The 17500-nt window shown below is 42.5% G+C and overlaps 1 protein-coding gene across 4 annotated transcripts in view; it reads right to left on the bottom strand.

Moving 5' to 3' along the window:
* LOC127007029 (uncharacterized) overlaps positions 1-17500 on the bottom strand; it is a 100751-nt gene that overhangs the window by 41679 nt on the left and 41572 nt on the right. For 2 of the 4 annotated variants that reach the window (XM_050877513.1, XM_050877514.1), the window contains 4 exons: positions 5318-5518; positions 5002-5141; positions 3526-3643; positions 2048-2186 (listed from right to left, as the gene is read on the bottom strand). In XM_050877513.1, the coding sequence (XP_050733470.1) occupies positions 2048-2186; positions 3526-3643; positions 5002-5141; positions 5318-5480 (560 nt within the window). In that variant the 5' untranslated portion in view covers positions 5481-5518. Of the gene's footprint in view, positions 1-2047; positions 2187-3525; positions 3644-5001; positions 5142-5317; positions 5519-8127; positions 8150-17500 lie in introns of those variants that run through there. The other 2 variants (XM_050877515.1, XM_050877516.1) reach the window with 2 other exon arrangements.

Raw genomic sequence — 17500 nt, 5'->3', positions numbered from 1 at the left:
CGAAGTAGCAGGAACATTAAGGGGAGCGTCCGCCACTTCTTCGTTAATTATTAGCGTATGATCCTGATTATATTCATGTCAAATGTATGCTTATGGTGAAGTAATATACGTTTACTTTCAGAGCTATAAGTCGATACATAATGGCAGAAAAAAATAAATGTAAAAAAAAAAAAAAAAAAAAAAAAAAAAAAAAAAAAAAACAATTTCTCTCTCATCTAATGACTTATGCTGCTGAAAGAAATACCAAAGAAACTAAAAGCAGAATCCAAAAGATTCATCATGGAAAATTTTTCAATTTTGCTTTTGTTAAATGATGATTTTTTTTTTTCAATTTTGTTGGTGTATCAAACGATATTAATTTTTTCCAGACATTTGTTCCTCAATTGAAAAGAAAACTCATAATGAAAAACTTCCGCCTCAGCTCCTCTTTCCAATGATGTGTTGTTAATTAAAATCAGTCCAATAGCGGCTAAGTTATTGCAGAAAAACTGAAACTCATCCCATTTTCTAAAAAGGAGAGTTAAAAGTCTGCGGGGACTTGAAGAGTTTTCCCTCTAAACCTGGATGCCTTCCCGGTTAGTATTTTTTACTGAATTCCAGTTTTTTCTTTGTTTTGAAGGACTTTGTGTGTCTAGTGGTGTCCTTTTCTTGGAAATCCTGGTGACGAGCTGACGTGTGAAACTTATCTCTGGCTCCTTCAGGGTGACTGATGTATCTGTCAGCTCTGCTGCCTCCAAGGCCATCACAGATGCTACTTTGCCTCAAGATGCCATACGAATATTCTTTTAGGCCATTTTCTATGCTGAAACATGACGATGTACGTGTGCACCTGTGTATGAATATAGCTTTTTTTTATGTCCAAGCCTATAGGTAGGCTTTCTTGAGGGGCCTGGAATGGTAGTTCGCCTCAGCCCATCATGGCGCAGGCAAGTATTTTATAGTGACATGAGTGATGATCTGAAGAGGGCCGGGGAAGGAGGGGATGGGGGAATTCAGCCATAACTCTGTCATTTTTGTTTATTTCTTCATAATATTTTGCCACAAGCTAGCCGAGGTGTGTACGAAGACATGACTTTTTTCAATTTTATCGATTTTTTTGAAAAAATCCACGGTGGACGCTCTCTTTAAACCTAAGGGGGATATTAGCACAGTAAAAAGGAAGGAAAACCAAGAATAAGCTGAGTGAAGTGGTCTTCTAGTCAAGTGTGTTTTTCACTAGATGTTATATGGTAAATACAGACTGGAGATGACAGAAAAGAAAAAAATAGGAGTGGGATGGTAATGAAGATGACATAGATGTGAATAACGTGGAACTGAAAGTTTAAGGGGAAACTCTTGGAGTGGAAGAGATTTTATCAGGGATTGAGATTGGGACGATGATAAAGGTCAGGTTGTTTGAGTGAAGGGAAGTAACAAGTGGAGTGCTGCAGGGATCTGTGCATAATGTGTTCATAATGTTCGTGATACTAGACAATATGGTTGATGAAGTGAACAACTGTGCAAGCCTGTTAGCAAGGAATGTGAGAATTATGAGGAAAGAAGGTGGAAAAGAGTTGTAAGATGATGCAAGAATATTTAGACAGGGTTTAGAAAAGGTGCCACACGTCAGAAATGAAATTCAATGTAAAAAATACAAAGTACTGAAAATAGGTAAAAGTACAGTAGTTTGGTCTCCATATAAAAAGAAAGATATAAACAAGATCGAGAGAAAACAAAATGCAGAAACCTAAATGGTCCCCTGTCTGCCAGATTTATCATGATTGTAAAATTTTGGGCTGCCATCCTCAAAGGAAAGAGTGAGAGAAAAAATGACTGCAGTATTCAGATCAGTGATGGAAATCGACAGAGTTGATGGAGAAGATCTGTTCATATGTGATGGGAGAACAAGAAGATATGAAGACAATGAGTAGAGAAGTGTAATAAATACTGGACTGAGGCAAAGTTAAATGCAAAGGAAAAATTGATCTCAGTCATACCACAACGTTTCATTTACTCAACTTTCACTCAAAAGTGAAACATTCCTTCCCCATAGCGCAAAAAAGCATACCTTGAATCTAAGTAGCCAGGGAGAACATACGTGAGAGTGTAGGAAACTTTAACTGGATTTTCTGGCTCCTCCCAGGTACAGTTTAGACTCAAAAAATTCTTCGACAGACATGAGAAATTCTTGACATCTTGTGGTTCATCTGAAAATAAAAAAGAAAGATCATTTCCAATAAAAAGACAAAAATTATATAATAAATTGTATATTAGTGGTTAAAGTCTGCTAATCCAAATTCCAATTATCTGAAAATCATAAAAGGCTGAATTCTGGAAGGCAATAAATTTTAACCTGAGTAAAAGAATAAAATTGCCAGAATTCTGTTGTGCATAGCTATATAAACAAACGAATCAGTAGGCTAAGAAATAGCAGACTGCAGGAGCAGGTTGATGTGAGCCAGCCATTGCTGTACAATGTGAAAATGTCCTGAGAAGTGCGGATGACTGAGTGGGTGAACTCACTTCCATTTATTCAGATTCACAAGCTAGCAACTGGAGTATGGTCAAGTTCATGAGTTACATGCATGATATTACTCAGTCATGTTGTGCATGTTCTTAATTATATATACCCAAAGCTAGATGATTCAACTTTTACTGTACTGTGATGTATTATTTCAAGGTAAGGCAAGATGAATGTCATTAACACAGTAGCAGAAGGGATCATGTTTCTTAATGGCCCCTCCAAGCGAGAAAAATGAGAAAAAATCACCCCTCACATAAACCATTTCATAATACATATCAAAGCATTTGTGATCAGATTATGCATCATATATTTTTTGGGGTTTATATCATGGTACAAATTTGGCCCATCGCTGCTACACGGTAAAGCCACAAATTTGGCCTGTCGCTGCTACCAGGTTAATGATTAAGCAATTTTCATCAAAGAAATTATTGTAATACTAATACCACAAGTGCTTGATACATAACACCACACATGAAAACACATAATGAATCTGAAACAAAGAGAAAGATGAGGCTGGTTATTGTCAATTACGAAGTTTATAGCAGTGTCATTTTTAATAATTTTGATATTTCTGAATATGTTAAAACCATGTAGGAAATAGGTAAGCACTATAAATTTTGATGTAATTTAGTCAAGTACACCAAGAGGGAAAAGTGTGCTCATTGAAAGGTACTGGAAGCCAATCAATACAGGGAGTTAGTCATTTAGGACACTAATAGGAAATTCCTTCTAACCTCAAACTTGGCTACAAAATGGCTTTTCTGAATCTGGTTTATCTAGTGAACTACTGGATATGGACTTCCTATCCTAAAAAAAAAAAAAAAAAAAAAAAAAAAAAAAAAAAAAAAAAAAAAACCACCAGATAAATTATATTTTTTGATAGTTTTTAATAAGTTTATTAATAAGGAAACTATTTTGAATGCAATACTATTTCAGTAAATTTTAAAAATTCTTCTTTGATTAAAAATTCTCAGAGGAAAGCCGTCTTTGTAAAAACAGACAAGAAATGAAACTCAACTTACATCCAACAAAAACTGAACGTTGACATATAAACCTTCCCGCTCCCATCAAACATCTTAGGTCGTACTTTGTGGGTTCTGTGTGTTCAACTTGTACTTTGATGGCCGAACTATTCACCACCTGGAAGGGCAAGCATAATTAGACAGGTTTCTTTACCATGCTGTTAACAGTGACACTTTCAAAGATATGGATGAATAGAGTGAGTTGCTTTTAACAAAAGAAGGGCTAAATTCCTATAAGCCAAATATCCATATCAGGGGTATATTCTGGGAGCATAGAGTTACATTCATCCATTTAAAACTGTGAAATACATGTTCATGCATTAATACTTTTGCTATACCAAGCCTCAAATTTATTACTAAATTTATTACTAAAATCAGAACATACCTAAGTTAGTTCCTGAAATTTTACACATAGTATAATCTTCTCTGTGGAGTTCCCAGGATATGTAACCACTAGACCCAGCTCAGCTTATGCCCATGCAAATATTTTTTTATATAATTTTGTTTCTAGTTGTGATGAGTGGCATACTAGGCGGGTGAGGGGGATGCAGACCTGACCAGGTGACATCAACTGAGAGAAATTCTCTATACACTTTTTGTGCAGTGCTTCCACAATTTTTTTTTTTAAATATCCCTATTTTTAAGAAGCCAAGCTTAATATTTCCTGATGACTTCACAGTGAAGCCAATAGGAAATATGACAATGAAATACTTTCTTCCTCAAGAATAAAAATGTGGCTATTATTATATTTTTACAACAGTGAAAAAATAAGTCAGTGCAGTGAAGGAAGGATGGAGCTAGAAATGTTTTTTTGTGGGTTTCATCAACCTGGTTAACTCGGCGTATTTTGGAGAGTGTCGAGCAAGTACAGATTATTCATAAACTACTGACTACTCAGTATGGTCTGGTAAAGGGAGAGGGTCATGGGGGGGGGCACAAACCCAAGTATGTAATACCATTGTCTGCAGTGTTTCAACTAAGTACATTTAAACAGTAAATTTTTGTGTCAAAAGCTGTATTAACAGCTGTGATGGTGATCTGTCCTTAGATGGCTTTTTGTTGAATAATGGTAAAGGTAAAGTAGGGGGTATCCGCTGGCATATGATTTGGAGACATATGTGTCATATACAGTACATGTTGGCTTGGTAGTTTTCTAATAATGCGCATACCCACATCTGTAGGCTATTGTAAAGGTAACTGACAGCAGGCCTAGCTCACTGGCACTGCAAGCAACTTCTTTATAGTGCTGCCAATTTTTCTTCCTGATTGGCTAATTCTGTTCATTAGTGCTACTGACTCCTGTAAATGAAATTGAATTTTTGTCTGAAAAACGTTTTTTAACTTTGTGTTCTCTAACTTTTAGTTATGTGTTTATCACATAACTAGGATATGAAACATTTGGTTTCTTGAGGCTACTAATTCTCCCTAATTCAACAGCACATAATCAAAGACCTGCTGAAAACACAGTATACTCACAGTATGTGGAATTCTTCTAGCATCATCCCCTGTGGTCTCAAAGTACACATCCCCCACCTGTACTTCCTCTGGATTAAAGAGGCAATAAGCTTCATAGGAAGATCCAACTTCAACAACAATGTCTCCCTTTGGCTTTATTGCTGTAAACAAAAGTTGACAATCATTTAGTACAGTAAACAACAACACCTATTACTAAATCAACATATTGTCTCATTAACCCGAGACATTGGCCAAGTGATATATCTACATTATCTCCGCTTATAAATGATGACCATTTACAATTTGTTTAAAAAAGGGAAATTCCTCCAAGACGTACCTCCTTTTCCTGTTGTATCAAAACTATAGCACTTGTAGTTATGAGTTGAAGAGCCTTGACAAAGTGCTACAAGGCCCAACAATGTTAGTGACAAGGCCAATGGACTCCTTAAGGATGGTGCCATGATGGCAGCTGCTGTGGTGGTGATGGTGGAGGAAGTCATACTCCCTCCTTACTCCTTCTCTGTTTCCATTTTAGCTTCTGAAAGACAAAATTGATCAGAATTAATTTCAAGAAATCAAGGAATTCATATGTAAATGGACAAGCCCTCTGAAATCACATTCTTGGGATAAGGGAATTGTGCTCTCTTGAAAGTAAATATTACACACACACACACACACACACACACACACACACACACAGCTTATATAGCCACGCGTTAATGAGGTTTGGTGAATCACTGTAGTCAATGGCAATTCACAAGAAGCTGAAGATTGTTTGATTTACCGAATAAATGAAGACTATCATATTCACATTACATGAATCCCGGGACAGTGTGAATGAAATGTATGAGGTAAATAAACTCCTTTGTATATTTGCAGTCAAACCAACAGAAAGTTCATATGTATTTAAACAACAGTTAGAAATAAAACGGCAAGCACTTTCATATTCAAGTGTGAGCACCGGCTGTGATGTTCCACCTGTTGGCTGCGGCGCATCACACGGCCAACACGTGAGTCTGCCCCGCCCACCACGCAGCACGGTGGACTACCATAGTGTACCTTTACCCAATGATCGCACATGGAAGAGTCACTGTATGATGTCACGCATAACGGCAGCACATAAAACACGGACTAAGAATTCTGTTTTCAGTTTAATTGGACTGTCGCTACTAGAGAGGGATGCGAATCACCAGTGGCTTTTTACAATAATTTCTTCCGTGGCTTGTGAGTGGAACGAGTCATTAATAATAGTAAATCTACGTGTACCCGCTCTGCTACACATGGTTATAAGAGGTGCTGTAGGGCAGTCCTCAGAAAAGTAGGTTCCTGTAATTCTGCGAACCCTCCGAGCATTTCCCTGGAAATCATCGATCCTTATGGTTGCCATTCTCTCGTGCGAGCGCCACATCCACGCTGACACACACTGAGCTCCAAATTGCCATCACAACTTCACAGGCATTATTTTAAGAGACCGGAACCAAATTCTCAAATGCTTCGCCGCCTACATACTCATTGGACAGGCCTTTCGTAGGAGTTTGGGGCGTTTCCTGAGGTACTTGTATGGCCCTGGTGGCAGTCTGACCCTTCTTCTGTACCATGAACGTGAAAAAACCCGATTAATCTCCTTTACGGGCTTTGAAAATAGTTGATGTGAGGGGCGGTGTTTGAGCAAGAGACAGACAACTGATTATTCTTTACTCTGACCGTTATTATGCACGTAACTTGCGACGTGTGGCATATCCTTCGTCACGCATGGAAGTAGCTGTCCCCTTTTTCATCTTCTTCCTGACAACTATTAATTATTACCTCACTGAAAAGCCTTCCTTCATACTCCGATCTGCATCATATGAACCGAGATAAATTTTAGACCATTCTCTCTCTCTCTCTCTCTCTCTCTCTCTCTCTCTCTCTCTCTCTCTCTCTCTCTACGTTCATCAATCATCCGTTCTATCTACAAAGTATGGCGGGAAACGTGCCGACTCGGATCATTTGAAAGCAGGCTTGACAACTCTTCCAATGCTTGCCTGCTGCCCTATATACTGCCTCGTGTGGCTATACCAAGGGCTATTCTACATCACTGTCGCTCGACCTCGGATCTTTACCCAGAAAGAGGCACGTAATCTTGGGCTTGGTGGAAATGCTCAGTTTAGGAAGGCCTAGCGAGTATTGATTAGTGTGCAGAGTTAATTGCTCAGCATTTTACTGCCCTAAAGTGGCTGGCGGTCGGAGGAGGAGGAAGAGGAGGAGGCGAAGGAAGGAGGTATGAAGAAGAGGAATAATAAGGAGAATAGAAGGTGAAGGAAGGGACACGATGATGATGATAATGATGATTAGGAGAAGGAGGAGACGGAGGCGGAGAAGGAAAATCAGGACACAGGAGAAGGATACAGAAGAGGAAAATAATAATAATAAAGACAACGACGACGACGACGAAAGCAAATTATGAAGAAAGGAAAAAGGGAACGACGAAATCCCTTCCCCCCCAAAAAAAAAATTTAAAAAATCCAAAAAGTGTAGAAATTGAAGGACTTAAAAGCTGAGGAGGGATATAATGAGAGGTTGCACAGTACCCTACCAAGGAATTAAGGGGCGCTTCTTCGAGCCTCTAATCAACACTACAGGAAGGAGTATAACAAAGTAGCGGTTGTTTCTACTTTTCATCCCTCGCAGCTCTCGGCAACATGCGCCTGAAAGAGCCATTCCAACTAATTCAACTACTACTACTACTACTACTACTACTACTACTACTACACACACACACACACACACACACACACTGCCTAAAGCCCCGACAGAAGAAAATGCTTGGTGCTTCGAAATTCTACAGCATAAATGTACGCGTTCATGGATTATTCAAAACGCAATGATGGGGGAAACACTACTGCCAGTAAATTAAGTGAGGGAGGGATCGAGTGCTTTAAAACTTGCCGTATACCGCTTGTAATACTCACACATTGTAATAACTTATAATGAACTGGAAACTAGACTTACAAGGGGAATGAGGAACAATATACGAATAAAAAAATATACGTGTGACTCCGCAGAGAACACCACGCCTAAATTTCGAAAGTTTCTCACCTTGCTCACATTCATTACTGCAAAATCACCTTAATTTCAGTGGCGCTATTAGGCCCACAAGATACTTACGTGCCAGGGGTAATAGTAATAGCAGTAGGCTAGTCGTAGAAGCAGGCAAGAGAGAGCGTGGGGGGCTGGTTTCGTCTCAAGGAGGCCGAGGTTCAATCAGCCCAGCCCAGATGTCTAACCCTCTCTTGGTTGCCTCTCCCCACTCTCTGCACATCCCTCACCTTGTCACTCCTCCTCCCTACCACCAATGACCTCCCTCCCCCCACCCCCCCTCCTCCTACCATCATCATCTCTACCGCCATAACCATCATCTCTACCACCATCACCAACACCATCATCTCCGGCATCAGTACTTAATTTCATAACCATTTGTAGGATGTTTCGAGGGCAGAGAAACGTACTGATGACAGGCGAGTCTTACTATTATAGGCGGTGAAACAGCGATTTATACAAGTGCAGCGGTAAGTCACGATGTTAACAGTGGCGCTTGATGGAAGACTAATTATCTAAAGGTTCATGGAAACAACAACTATACCATTTGAATCCTTTGACCTCTTCATTAAGTCTTGTCTTCCCTCATTTTCCCATCACTACCACCATCCCCAGGCTTCATCCCTACCTTTATCATAGTTTTCTTTTACTAGTAACTTTTTTTTTTTTTTTTACAATAAAGGAGGCAGCTCAAGGGCACAAAAAAGAAAACTAATAAAAAAAGCCCGCTACTCGCTGCTCCCAAAAATGAATTAAAAGAGGTGGCCGAAAGAAAGGTCAATTTCGGGAGGAGAGGTGTCCTGATCACTGAATAGGGGAACGCATTACAACTATCAACCACTCGCTATCTCAGTTTCATCCATCTGTGGTGAATGATTCGGGTTCAACGGATACTGGTCGGTGTTCTGAGACGCTTCGGCCTCTCGAATCAAGTATTTTTAAAGGGTCAAAAAGGAGATCCATCGGGTTTTCATGGTTGTTTCTTTAGGTTCATGGTACAGAGAAAGAGTCAAACCACCAGCAGGGTCATATAATTACTCCTGGAAATGCCTACAACTCCTAAGAAAGCCTTGTCTAATAGGTGTGTGCTTGGGCGCCTAAATGTGTAAGAATATGACTCATTAACGTTTTCTTTCAGTTTTTCACGGGTTAGAGTATCAACAGACGTCTCCTCGTTCCCGCCATCTTCGTGTGTGTCTGTAATTAATGTTGGACTTTGCTGGCGCCGGCAAGGTCACCGTGAAACCTAATCAATTTCTCTCTTTCTCGCTTTTCTCCTCTCTTCTCTACTCTTTTCTTTCCCTTGTTTTTTTTCAGTTCTGTTGTTCTGCTGCTTCTCTCTCTCTCTCTCTCTCTCTCTCTCTCTCTCTCTCTCTCTCTCTCTCTTGCGTTCAACACGACACAGTCTGAGAAGATTCGCTCAAGTCGACAACAAAAAAACAAATGTCAGCGGCAGATCAGACTCCGTTGGTGCGTATTGCTGGCTTCCCTTTGTTAACAGTCGTCGTTCAATATCTTTCAACGCCAAAATACTAAGATACAGTGAATGATACGGTGGCATAGCTATACGAACTTCATACACACGTACTCCACTCCGGCCAGAAGTTGTTGGAGTAGAAAGCGGAGAGCGAAGTGAGAGCTGGCAGAGACCGCTGTGTGCCAGGCGGGGTGGTGTGGGAGGGGAGGAGGAGGGGGGGTGTAGTCGCTGTGGAGCCTGTTTGAGGTCGTGGGAGATGGTGGTAGTGGTGGTAGTGGTGATGGTGGTGGTGATGGTGGTGGCGCTGCTGGTGGTGCTGGTGCAATGGCTGTCGTCGATCACTCTCCCTCCCTCCCTCCTCCCCGGCACTCCTTTCTCATCTCTCTCTCCCCCCCTCCCCCGCACACACACTACGTCTGCCTCGAGTTGCAACATTAACATTGTCCCTTCTCCTCCTTCCCCTCCCTCTGCCCCCCTTCTCCTCCTTCACTACTTGAATCTCAGACTTTCTTAATATCTGTCCCTCGCCACCATGCCGCAGACGCCACCGCCACAACACAATCTCTCTCTCTCTCTCTCTCTCTCTCTCTCTCTCTCTCTCTCTCTCTCTCTCTCTCTCTCTCTCTCTCTCCAATACTGTCTTAGTAATGTGACATAATTTTGAGCTCTGTCGGAGTTACGTTTAATTGTTTGTCTGTATTTTTGCTCTTTCTGTCCGATTCTGTATTAGTCTGTCTGTCTCTCTCCACCTCCACTACCACCGCCTCCTTATCCACCCATCACCACCATCTCCACACACACTTTAAGCCTACCACTACCATAGCTACCATCTCTGCTACCGCTAATGCCAGGGGCTCCGGTATTATCAACGTCAACGACAAAGGGAGGAACAATGAACCAAGGCGTGTGGCAAACCTCACCTCACAAACCTCAACGGGAATGAAAAAAAAAATCAATCCAGCTCTTCCATCCGTGCTTCTCCCCCCCCACCCCCGTCTCTCTTCCTCTCCCTCCCCCACCAAGGCCTATCTCAGTATTTTCCTTCTTTCGATTTCCTTCCAAGCCTCCTCTTTACCTCCCTCTTCTCTCCTAACCCTCACCACCTTCCTCTCTTCTTAGCTGGGCCCTTAGAGACAGAGCAAGACCATGGTTCCCTTCCTCCCTCCCACTTCACCTTCACCCCACCCTGACTCCTTGCTCCTCCCCATGTTGACAAGGCCTTCATCCCTCCCTCCCTGCACAGCCCATCTACCACCCTTCTCCCCCAGCGTGGAATGGAGTAACAAGGCCTCAAGCTGTGAACTACTGCTGTGGCCGCTCTGTTTACTTCCTTCTACGACACACACACACACACACACACACACACACACACACACTATTTGCACCCCTAATTTGTAAATCGCTAACACAACAACACCCTTGCCTTGCTGCGCCTCGCCCCACTCCGTCTCAACACTATTCTACCCTGCACTGCTCTGCCCTGCCCTGTTATATCTTCCTCTGCTCTGATTTCGTTCCCCTCTGCTTCCCTTCCCTTACTAACACTCCCATCGCACCGCCACTGCCTCCTCCAAGTCCCTCCCAAGTCTCTCCCAAGCTGAAACATAATACACATGTTTTTTCCTCTTCCTACATTCATCTGGCTTCGAAGTCACGTAGAGCAGCGCCATGGTGCCCAAAGAATTCCCACAGCATGCCCGCCCTCCCACCACCACCACCACCATAGCCGCCAGAGGACAAGGGGAGTGTTTAACTAGCAAACCTCGCCGTGTTGTCTTGAACTGAGCCGCAGCGGATGTCCTTTCCTCTCTCATTATTCTTATCGTTCGGGGCTGCGTCGTAATGTGATAGTAGTAGTAGTAGTAGTGGCTAATGGCCTCCAAGCTATGGAGCCCTCCATGATTATGTGTCGGGAAAATAAACATGGGTGAAGGTATCATTTATGTAGTAGTAGTAGTAGTAGTAGTAGTAATAGTAGTAGTAGCAAGACCCTATACAACGCACCCCGACGCTACATCAACACGCCTTCCTACCATAAACAATTCCAGTAGTAGTAGTAGTAGTAGTAGTAATAGCAAAACCCTATACAACGCACCCCGACGCTACATCAACACGCCTTCCTACCATAAACAATTCCAGTAGTAGTAGTAGTAGTAGTAGTAGTAGTAGTAGCAAAACCCTATACAACGCACCCCAACGCTACATCAACACGCCTTCCTACCATAAACAATTCCAGAAATAGCTGTGCTTGCGTGAGGTCTTTCATGGCGAGCAGGAGAGGAGGCCTTGAGCAGGAACGGGATGAGAAGGAGTCTGTAAAGCATACTTATGAACAGACCAACGGAGGGAGAGGATAAAGATGATCAAGACACGAATAACGGCGAGGAAAAGTGTGAAAGAATCAAGAATCAATGACTTTTTACGTATATGTCACACTAAAACGTGGAGAGAGAGAGAGAGAGAGAGAGAGAGAGAGAGAGAGAGAGAGAGAGAGAAACAAGTAATGACAGACAACCCCGGAGCGTAACTTTAGCCTAACATTCGTGAGGAAGTACAAACAAACAGTGAGCTTGGGGGAAAACTAAGCGGCGAGGAGAAATCAGAAAGGTCGAGGGCGGAGGTCAAATTAACATCTAAGATAAACTCGAGTGAGAAGAGGGTCAACAAAGCACTGACTCGATCCTCCACCACCATCAACACTACCCCAACCTCCACCATCACTACCAGAGCCCAAATTCTCAAATCTGTCGACGCCCAAGCACACATATTTGACAAGGCTTTCGTATACAGGCGTTTTGGGCATTTCCAGGGGTAGCTTAATGACCCTGGTAATAGTGGGACCCTTCTTCTGTACCGTGAATGCGAAAAAGCCCTCATGAAAGCCCGAATAATGTCCTTTTCGGCGTCCAAGCACACATAGTTGACAAGGCTTTCGTATACAGGCGTTTTGGGCATTTCAGGGATAGTTTAATGATCCTGGTGGTAGAGGGACCCTTCTTCTGTACCGTGAATGTGAAAAAACCCCATCATAAAAGCCCGACTGATCTCCTTTTCGGCTCCATACATATTTGACAAGGCTTTCATAGGCGTTTTGGGCATTTCCAGGGGTAGCTTAATGACCCTTGTGGTAGTGGGACCCTTCTTCTGTACCATGAATGCGAAAAAAAACTTATAAAAGCCCGATTGATCTCCTTTTCAGCCTCACACATTTGACAAGGCTTTCGTATACAGGCGTTTTGGCCATTTCCAAGGGTAGCTTAATGACCCTGGTGGTAGTGGGACCCTTCTTCTGTACCGTGAATGTGAAAAGAACCTCATGAAAGCCCGATTGACCTCCTCTTCAGCCTTTGGAAATGGTTGATGTGGGAGGTGGGGGCGTCTGAAAATACCCGCCCTCCCAGAACCACGGCCATATTCAGTGCCAGTCTCATTATCACTCTCTGATTTGCATTAACACATGTTCCTCTCCCCTTCTCCTATTCCCCGCGATGTAGGGTCAGACCTCCTTTTGACCTTGACCTCTTGTATAATTCCCTTTAGTAGATGCTCCGAGGCCCACTTTTGAAGGCTATTGGTCGCTTGCTGCTGCCCGCCTTCTTAGGTTTCGTTATGCTTATTTTCATTTTTCCGCGCTTTCTCCTTCGTCTCATTTTCATCATCTTCACCTCATCCTGCTCCTTATCTTTGAGTATGTATCTTCTTTCCACTCCTCCTTTGCCTCTCCCTCGTTTTCTTCTTCCTTTCCACTCTTCCTCCTTTATCTGTTCCTCATTGCTTTCTTCTTCTTCCTTTCTACTCTTCCTCCTTCATCTGTTTCTTGGTTTTCTTCTTCTTCTTTCTTTCCACTCTTCCTCCTTCATCTGTTCCTCATTGTTTTCTTCTTCTTCTTCCTTTCCACTCTTCCTCCTTCATCTGTTCCTCATTGTTTTCTTCTTCTTCTTCCTTTCCACTCTTCCTCCTTCATCTGTTCCTCATTGTTTTCTTCTTCTTCTTCTTCCTTTCCACTCTTTCTCCTTCATCTGTTCATCATTTTCTTCTTCCTTTCCACTCTTCCTCCTTCACCTGCTCCTCATTTTCTTCTTCTACTTCTACTTCTTTTATGTCTATACAGCGCGGCACAGAACCCATTTTTCCTTCCCTTTTTTCCTTCTCTTTATCAGTTCTCCTATTCTTGTCTCCAATCACAGCTCCGTAGGGCAACGCAAGTCCTTAACAGTTTCTCCTCACCGCCAGTCAATCAGTCAGTCTTTGATACGAACTTCGATTTTAACAAGTTCCTAAGTCATATATTTCCACGGTTTCCTTCACACCTTCTATGGCCACTTCGCCGCCGCTTTGTTATAGTTCCCCAAAAGTTCCAGCGGTGGTCTTATCAAAACAACACCAGCAACATAACCACTACCAACATCACCCAAGGCTCCTAGATACCTCCTCTCCGGCAGCCCCCTCCTTCCTTCCCTCTCCCCCTCGTCTCTCTCCAAGGGCAACGCATACATATATTCCTGTCTGACCTTCCTCTTTATTTATGAGCACGTTTCCTACCTGGCTTTGTCCCGCGGCCAGACTGTGCTTGATCGGAATTAGTTTTAAGCTTTTCATGTTTGTGTATAAACCTTCAATTATTCTCTGCCACTTATTATGTTGTGTTGAGTTCATCTTAGCACCGTCGACACACACACACACACACACACACACACACACACACACACACACACACACACACACACACACACACTTCAACAATGAGATATTTCGAAATTCATTTAAATACTGCAGAACTGTTTGATTAAGTGTAAAAGCAAACACATTATTATTCTAGCCACATTAGAAGTCTTGGTATGACGTCGAGAGAGAGAGAGAGAGAGAGAGAGAGAGAGAGAGAGAGAGAGAGAGAGAGAGAGAGAGAGAGAGAGCTCATTAACCCCGAGTAATGGTCATACTTCCCCCATTGTCTCGCCTGGTTTAGCCTCACCCCCTGGCGGCCCAGCTGAATGTTTTATAGCGGTGTGTGCTTGGTTGGGTCCCCACGCGCGGAAGTCACTCAGACGAACAGATGACATTGACGCCGGACACAGCTTAGATAAAAAACGCTGAACTGTCTCTTCCTCTTGCTACGACTACTACTACTACTACTACTACTACTGGTACTACTATTACTACTACTACTGCTACTGCTATTACTATTACTACTACTGCTGCTGCTACTACTACTACAATCCTTTTACTTCACTGTTCTAGCAATCACGTTTTTATTAACCATACTACCACTACTACTACTACTACTACTACTACAATCCTTTTACTTCACTGTTCAAGCAATCACGTCATTATTAACTATATAAACGTACGATCTGCCATTTAATGTAAGAAAAAAAGTACTGATTAACCTAACCTAAACCTAAATTCTGCACCAGTAACCACCAAAGTCACAGTCACACCAACAGCATTGACGCCGCAGCAGCAGCATCGTTAGCACCACAGCATACCCTCAGCGCCACCACCACCACCACAGCATCCCCACAACGCCACCACAGCAGCGCCGCCACCACCACCACGATCAGTGTTTCCATAACAACAATGTTCGCGTGTCAGTTATCAGCCTCACTCGCCACCATTCAACCAACGAGAGCTCTCCGCTGCTGCACACACACACACACACACACACACACACACACACATGCTTTACTTAGTCTTCTAACTTCATTTACTTAATCTTTCGTCTAGTCCAAATTTTAATGTCTTTTTTCTTCTCTTTATCTCTTCGTTTTGCTCTTTCTTCTATCTTTTTTTTTATTGCATTTTCTCTGCGCTCCCTCTCTTCTTCCTCCCCCTCTTCTGCTCTGTCTTTTTTTCTTCTCTTTCTCTATCTCCTTTCGTTTTCCTCTTCCTTATATCTTCCCTGTCATCCTTTTCTACTTTTCTGATGCTTACTCAACCTTTTTCTTCGACAGACTTTCTCATCTTTCTCTATTCCCCTCCTCCTCCTCCTCCTCCTCCTCTCTATTCTTTACCCTTTTCTCCTCTTCGTGAAAAGTACACCAGAGTGGTAGGTTCGATTTCCGGCACTCAGCGGTGTACATTTCGATTTTTTTATAGCATTTTCTCAGCGCTCCCTCTCTTCCTCCTCCTCCTCTTCTGCTCTGCTCATCTCCCCTCCCGCGCAGCTTCACGTTCCCTCCCATAAAAAAAAACTCATGCTCAGTAAAACTCCCTGCTCTGTTTTCATATCACACATACTGTTCCTTTACTTTTGCTGGAGAGTTGGAGGGAAAGGAAGAGAAGAGAAGAGCTACGATTTGGACTTTTTTGGCTATCATTTTTCTTCTTCCTGTAACTGTGCTACTACTACTACTACTACTACTACTACTACTACTACTACTATTACTGAAGTCTCGTTATATTCAGTGGTTTGGGTTCTCGTCCTCGCTTTCAGGTTCCTGTCTCGCATCTTTGCCCTTCCTTTCCTTTCCCCTGTCCGAAGCGCGGGTCTTCACAAGCAGCCACAAGGTCGTCGGGGGTGCAGATATTTTCCAGCCTTTTACATAACTCCATTCGGGAGGTGAGGCCACGAGGCGGTCAGGAAATTCTATTGAAAGGAGAAAGAGGCCACAGAGGGAGGGAGGGAGGGATGGAGGGAAAAGAACCGCCGGTGAAGGGAAAGAAGCAAGGACGAGAGAGGGACCATGAGAGCGGAGGGAAAGAGGCTTGGAGAGAGCGTGAGGCAGGTGTCTGATCGCGCTGAGTGGCTGGAAGGGACAGTAATAAGGGAAAGTAAGGAGCCTTGAGGGGACAGGACGTCATTATTTTCAGTAGTTGTAGTTGTAGTAATAGTAGTAGAAGTAGTAGTTTGGTAGTAGCAGTTTTTCCTTCCTTTTTCTCCCTCTGTGTTTATTTCTTATAATTTCATTCGTTTTTTACTAACATTTATTTTTATTTCTCCGTCTTTTTTTTCACCGTAACATGAGGTGATGACGTATTGGAAGGGAGAGGATAGCTTTTAACTTTAAGTATTCAACGTTTGGTCTTACTTACAAGGTTTATATTAGTATCCGAGGGTTATTAAAGTCAAGACTGAAGACCATAGGAGGAAGAAGGAAGAGGAAGAGAAGGAGGAGGAAGAGGAGGAGGTAAGCTAAGGAAAGGGGCGACGTGCGAGGTTTTAAAATAAGTTCATTTGTGCCCCGGTTTTGTGTGGACAGGAGTGTGTGTATAGAGGTGGAAATGGGAAAGAGGAACCCATATACAAACTGACCGAAAAAATATATACACACAAAGTTAGGTTTCGAGACAGACAGCCAGATACAGACAGACAGATCAACCGTGTGACTGATTGATGGACTGGAGAACCAACAACTAAAAGGAAGAAAAGGATATAAGCCGAAACAGTAAAAAAAAAGGAAGATACAAAGATTAAAAGATGGACAGCAAGATAAAGGCAGGTGTATCGACTGTCTGACTAATAAGTGAACCGGAAATAGACAAGAGAAAAAAAAGTCTAGACAGTTTGAAAGAAATATCTAACCATCTATCTATCTATCTATTTATAGTGTAAGTTGGGGAATTTGTTAGTGAGGAGTAAATAAAAGAAAAAGTGATTTACGTTCAGGGACTCCAGGGTGATGAGGAAACGGCACACACACACACACACACACACACACACACACACACACACACACACACACACACACACACAGATTTCGGCATCATTAAAAACGAAGAACGAGTATATACATGAATACTCAAAAGACTCCGTGACTTTTTTATTTACTTTTATTTTTTTTTACTGTTAAATGAGACGGCCCGTGATGTTGCTTCTCCTCCTTTTCAACGGACACACGAAAAAGGGGGAAAAATGTTGCTACACCCTCTGCCGTGTCTGCCTCTCAGCCGACCACCGAGATATGACATTTCCATACTCTAAAAACACTACCACCTAAAAATAATGATGATGATGATAGTGATTAT

This window comes from Eriocheir sinensis, chromosome 34 (genome assembly GCF_024679095.1).
Source record: "Eriocheir sinensis breed Jianghai 21 chromosome 34, ASM2467909v1, whole genome shotgun sequence".
NCBI classification, from domain to species: Eukaryota; Metazoa; Arthropoda; class Malacostraca; order Decapoda; family Varunidae; genus Eriocheir; species Eriocheir sinensis.
This window is presented reverse-complemented; position numbering and strand designations above follow the sequence as displayed.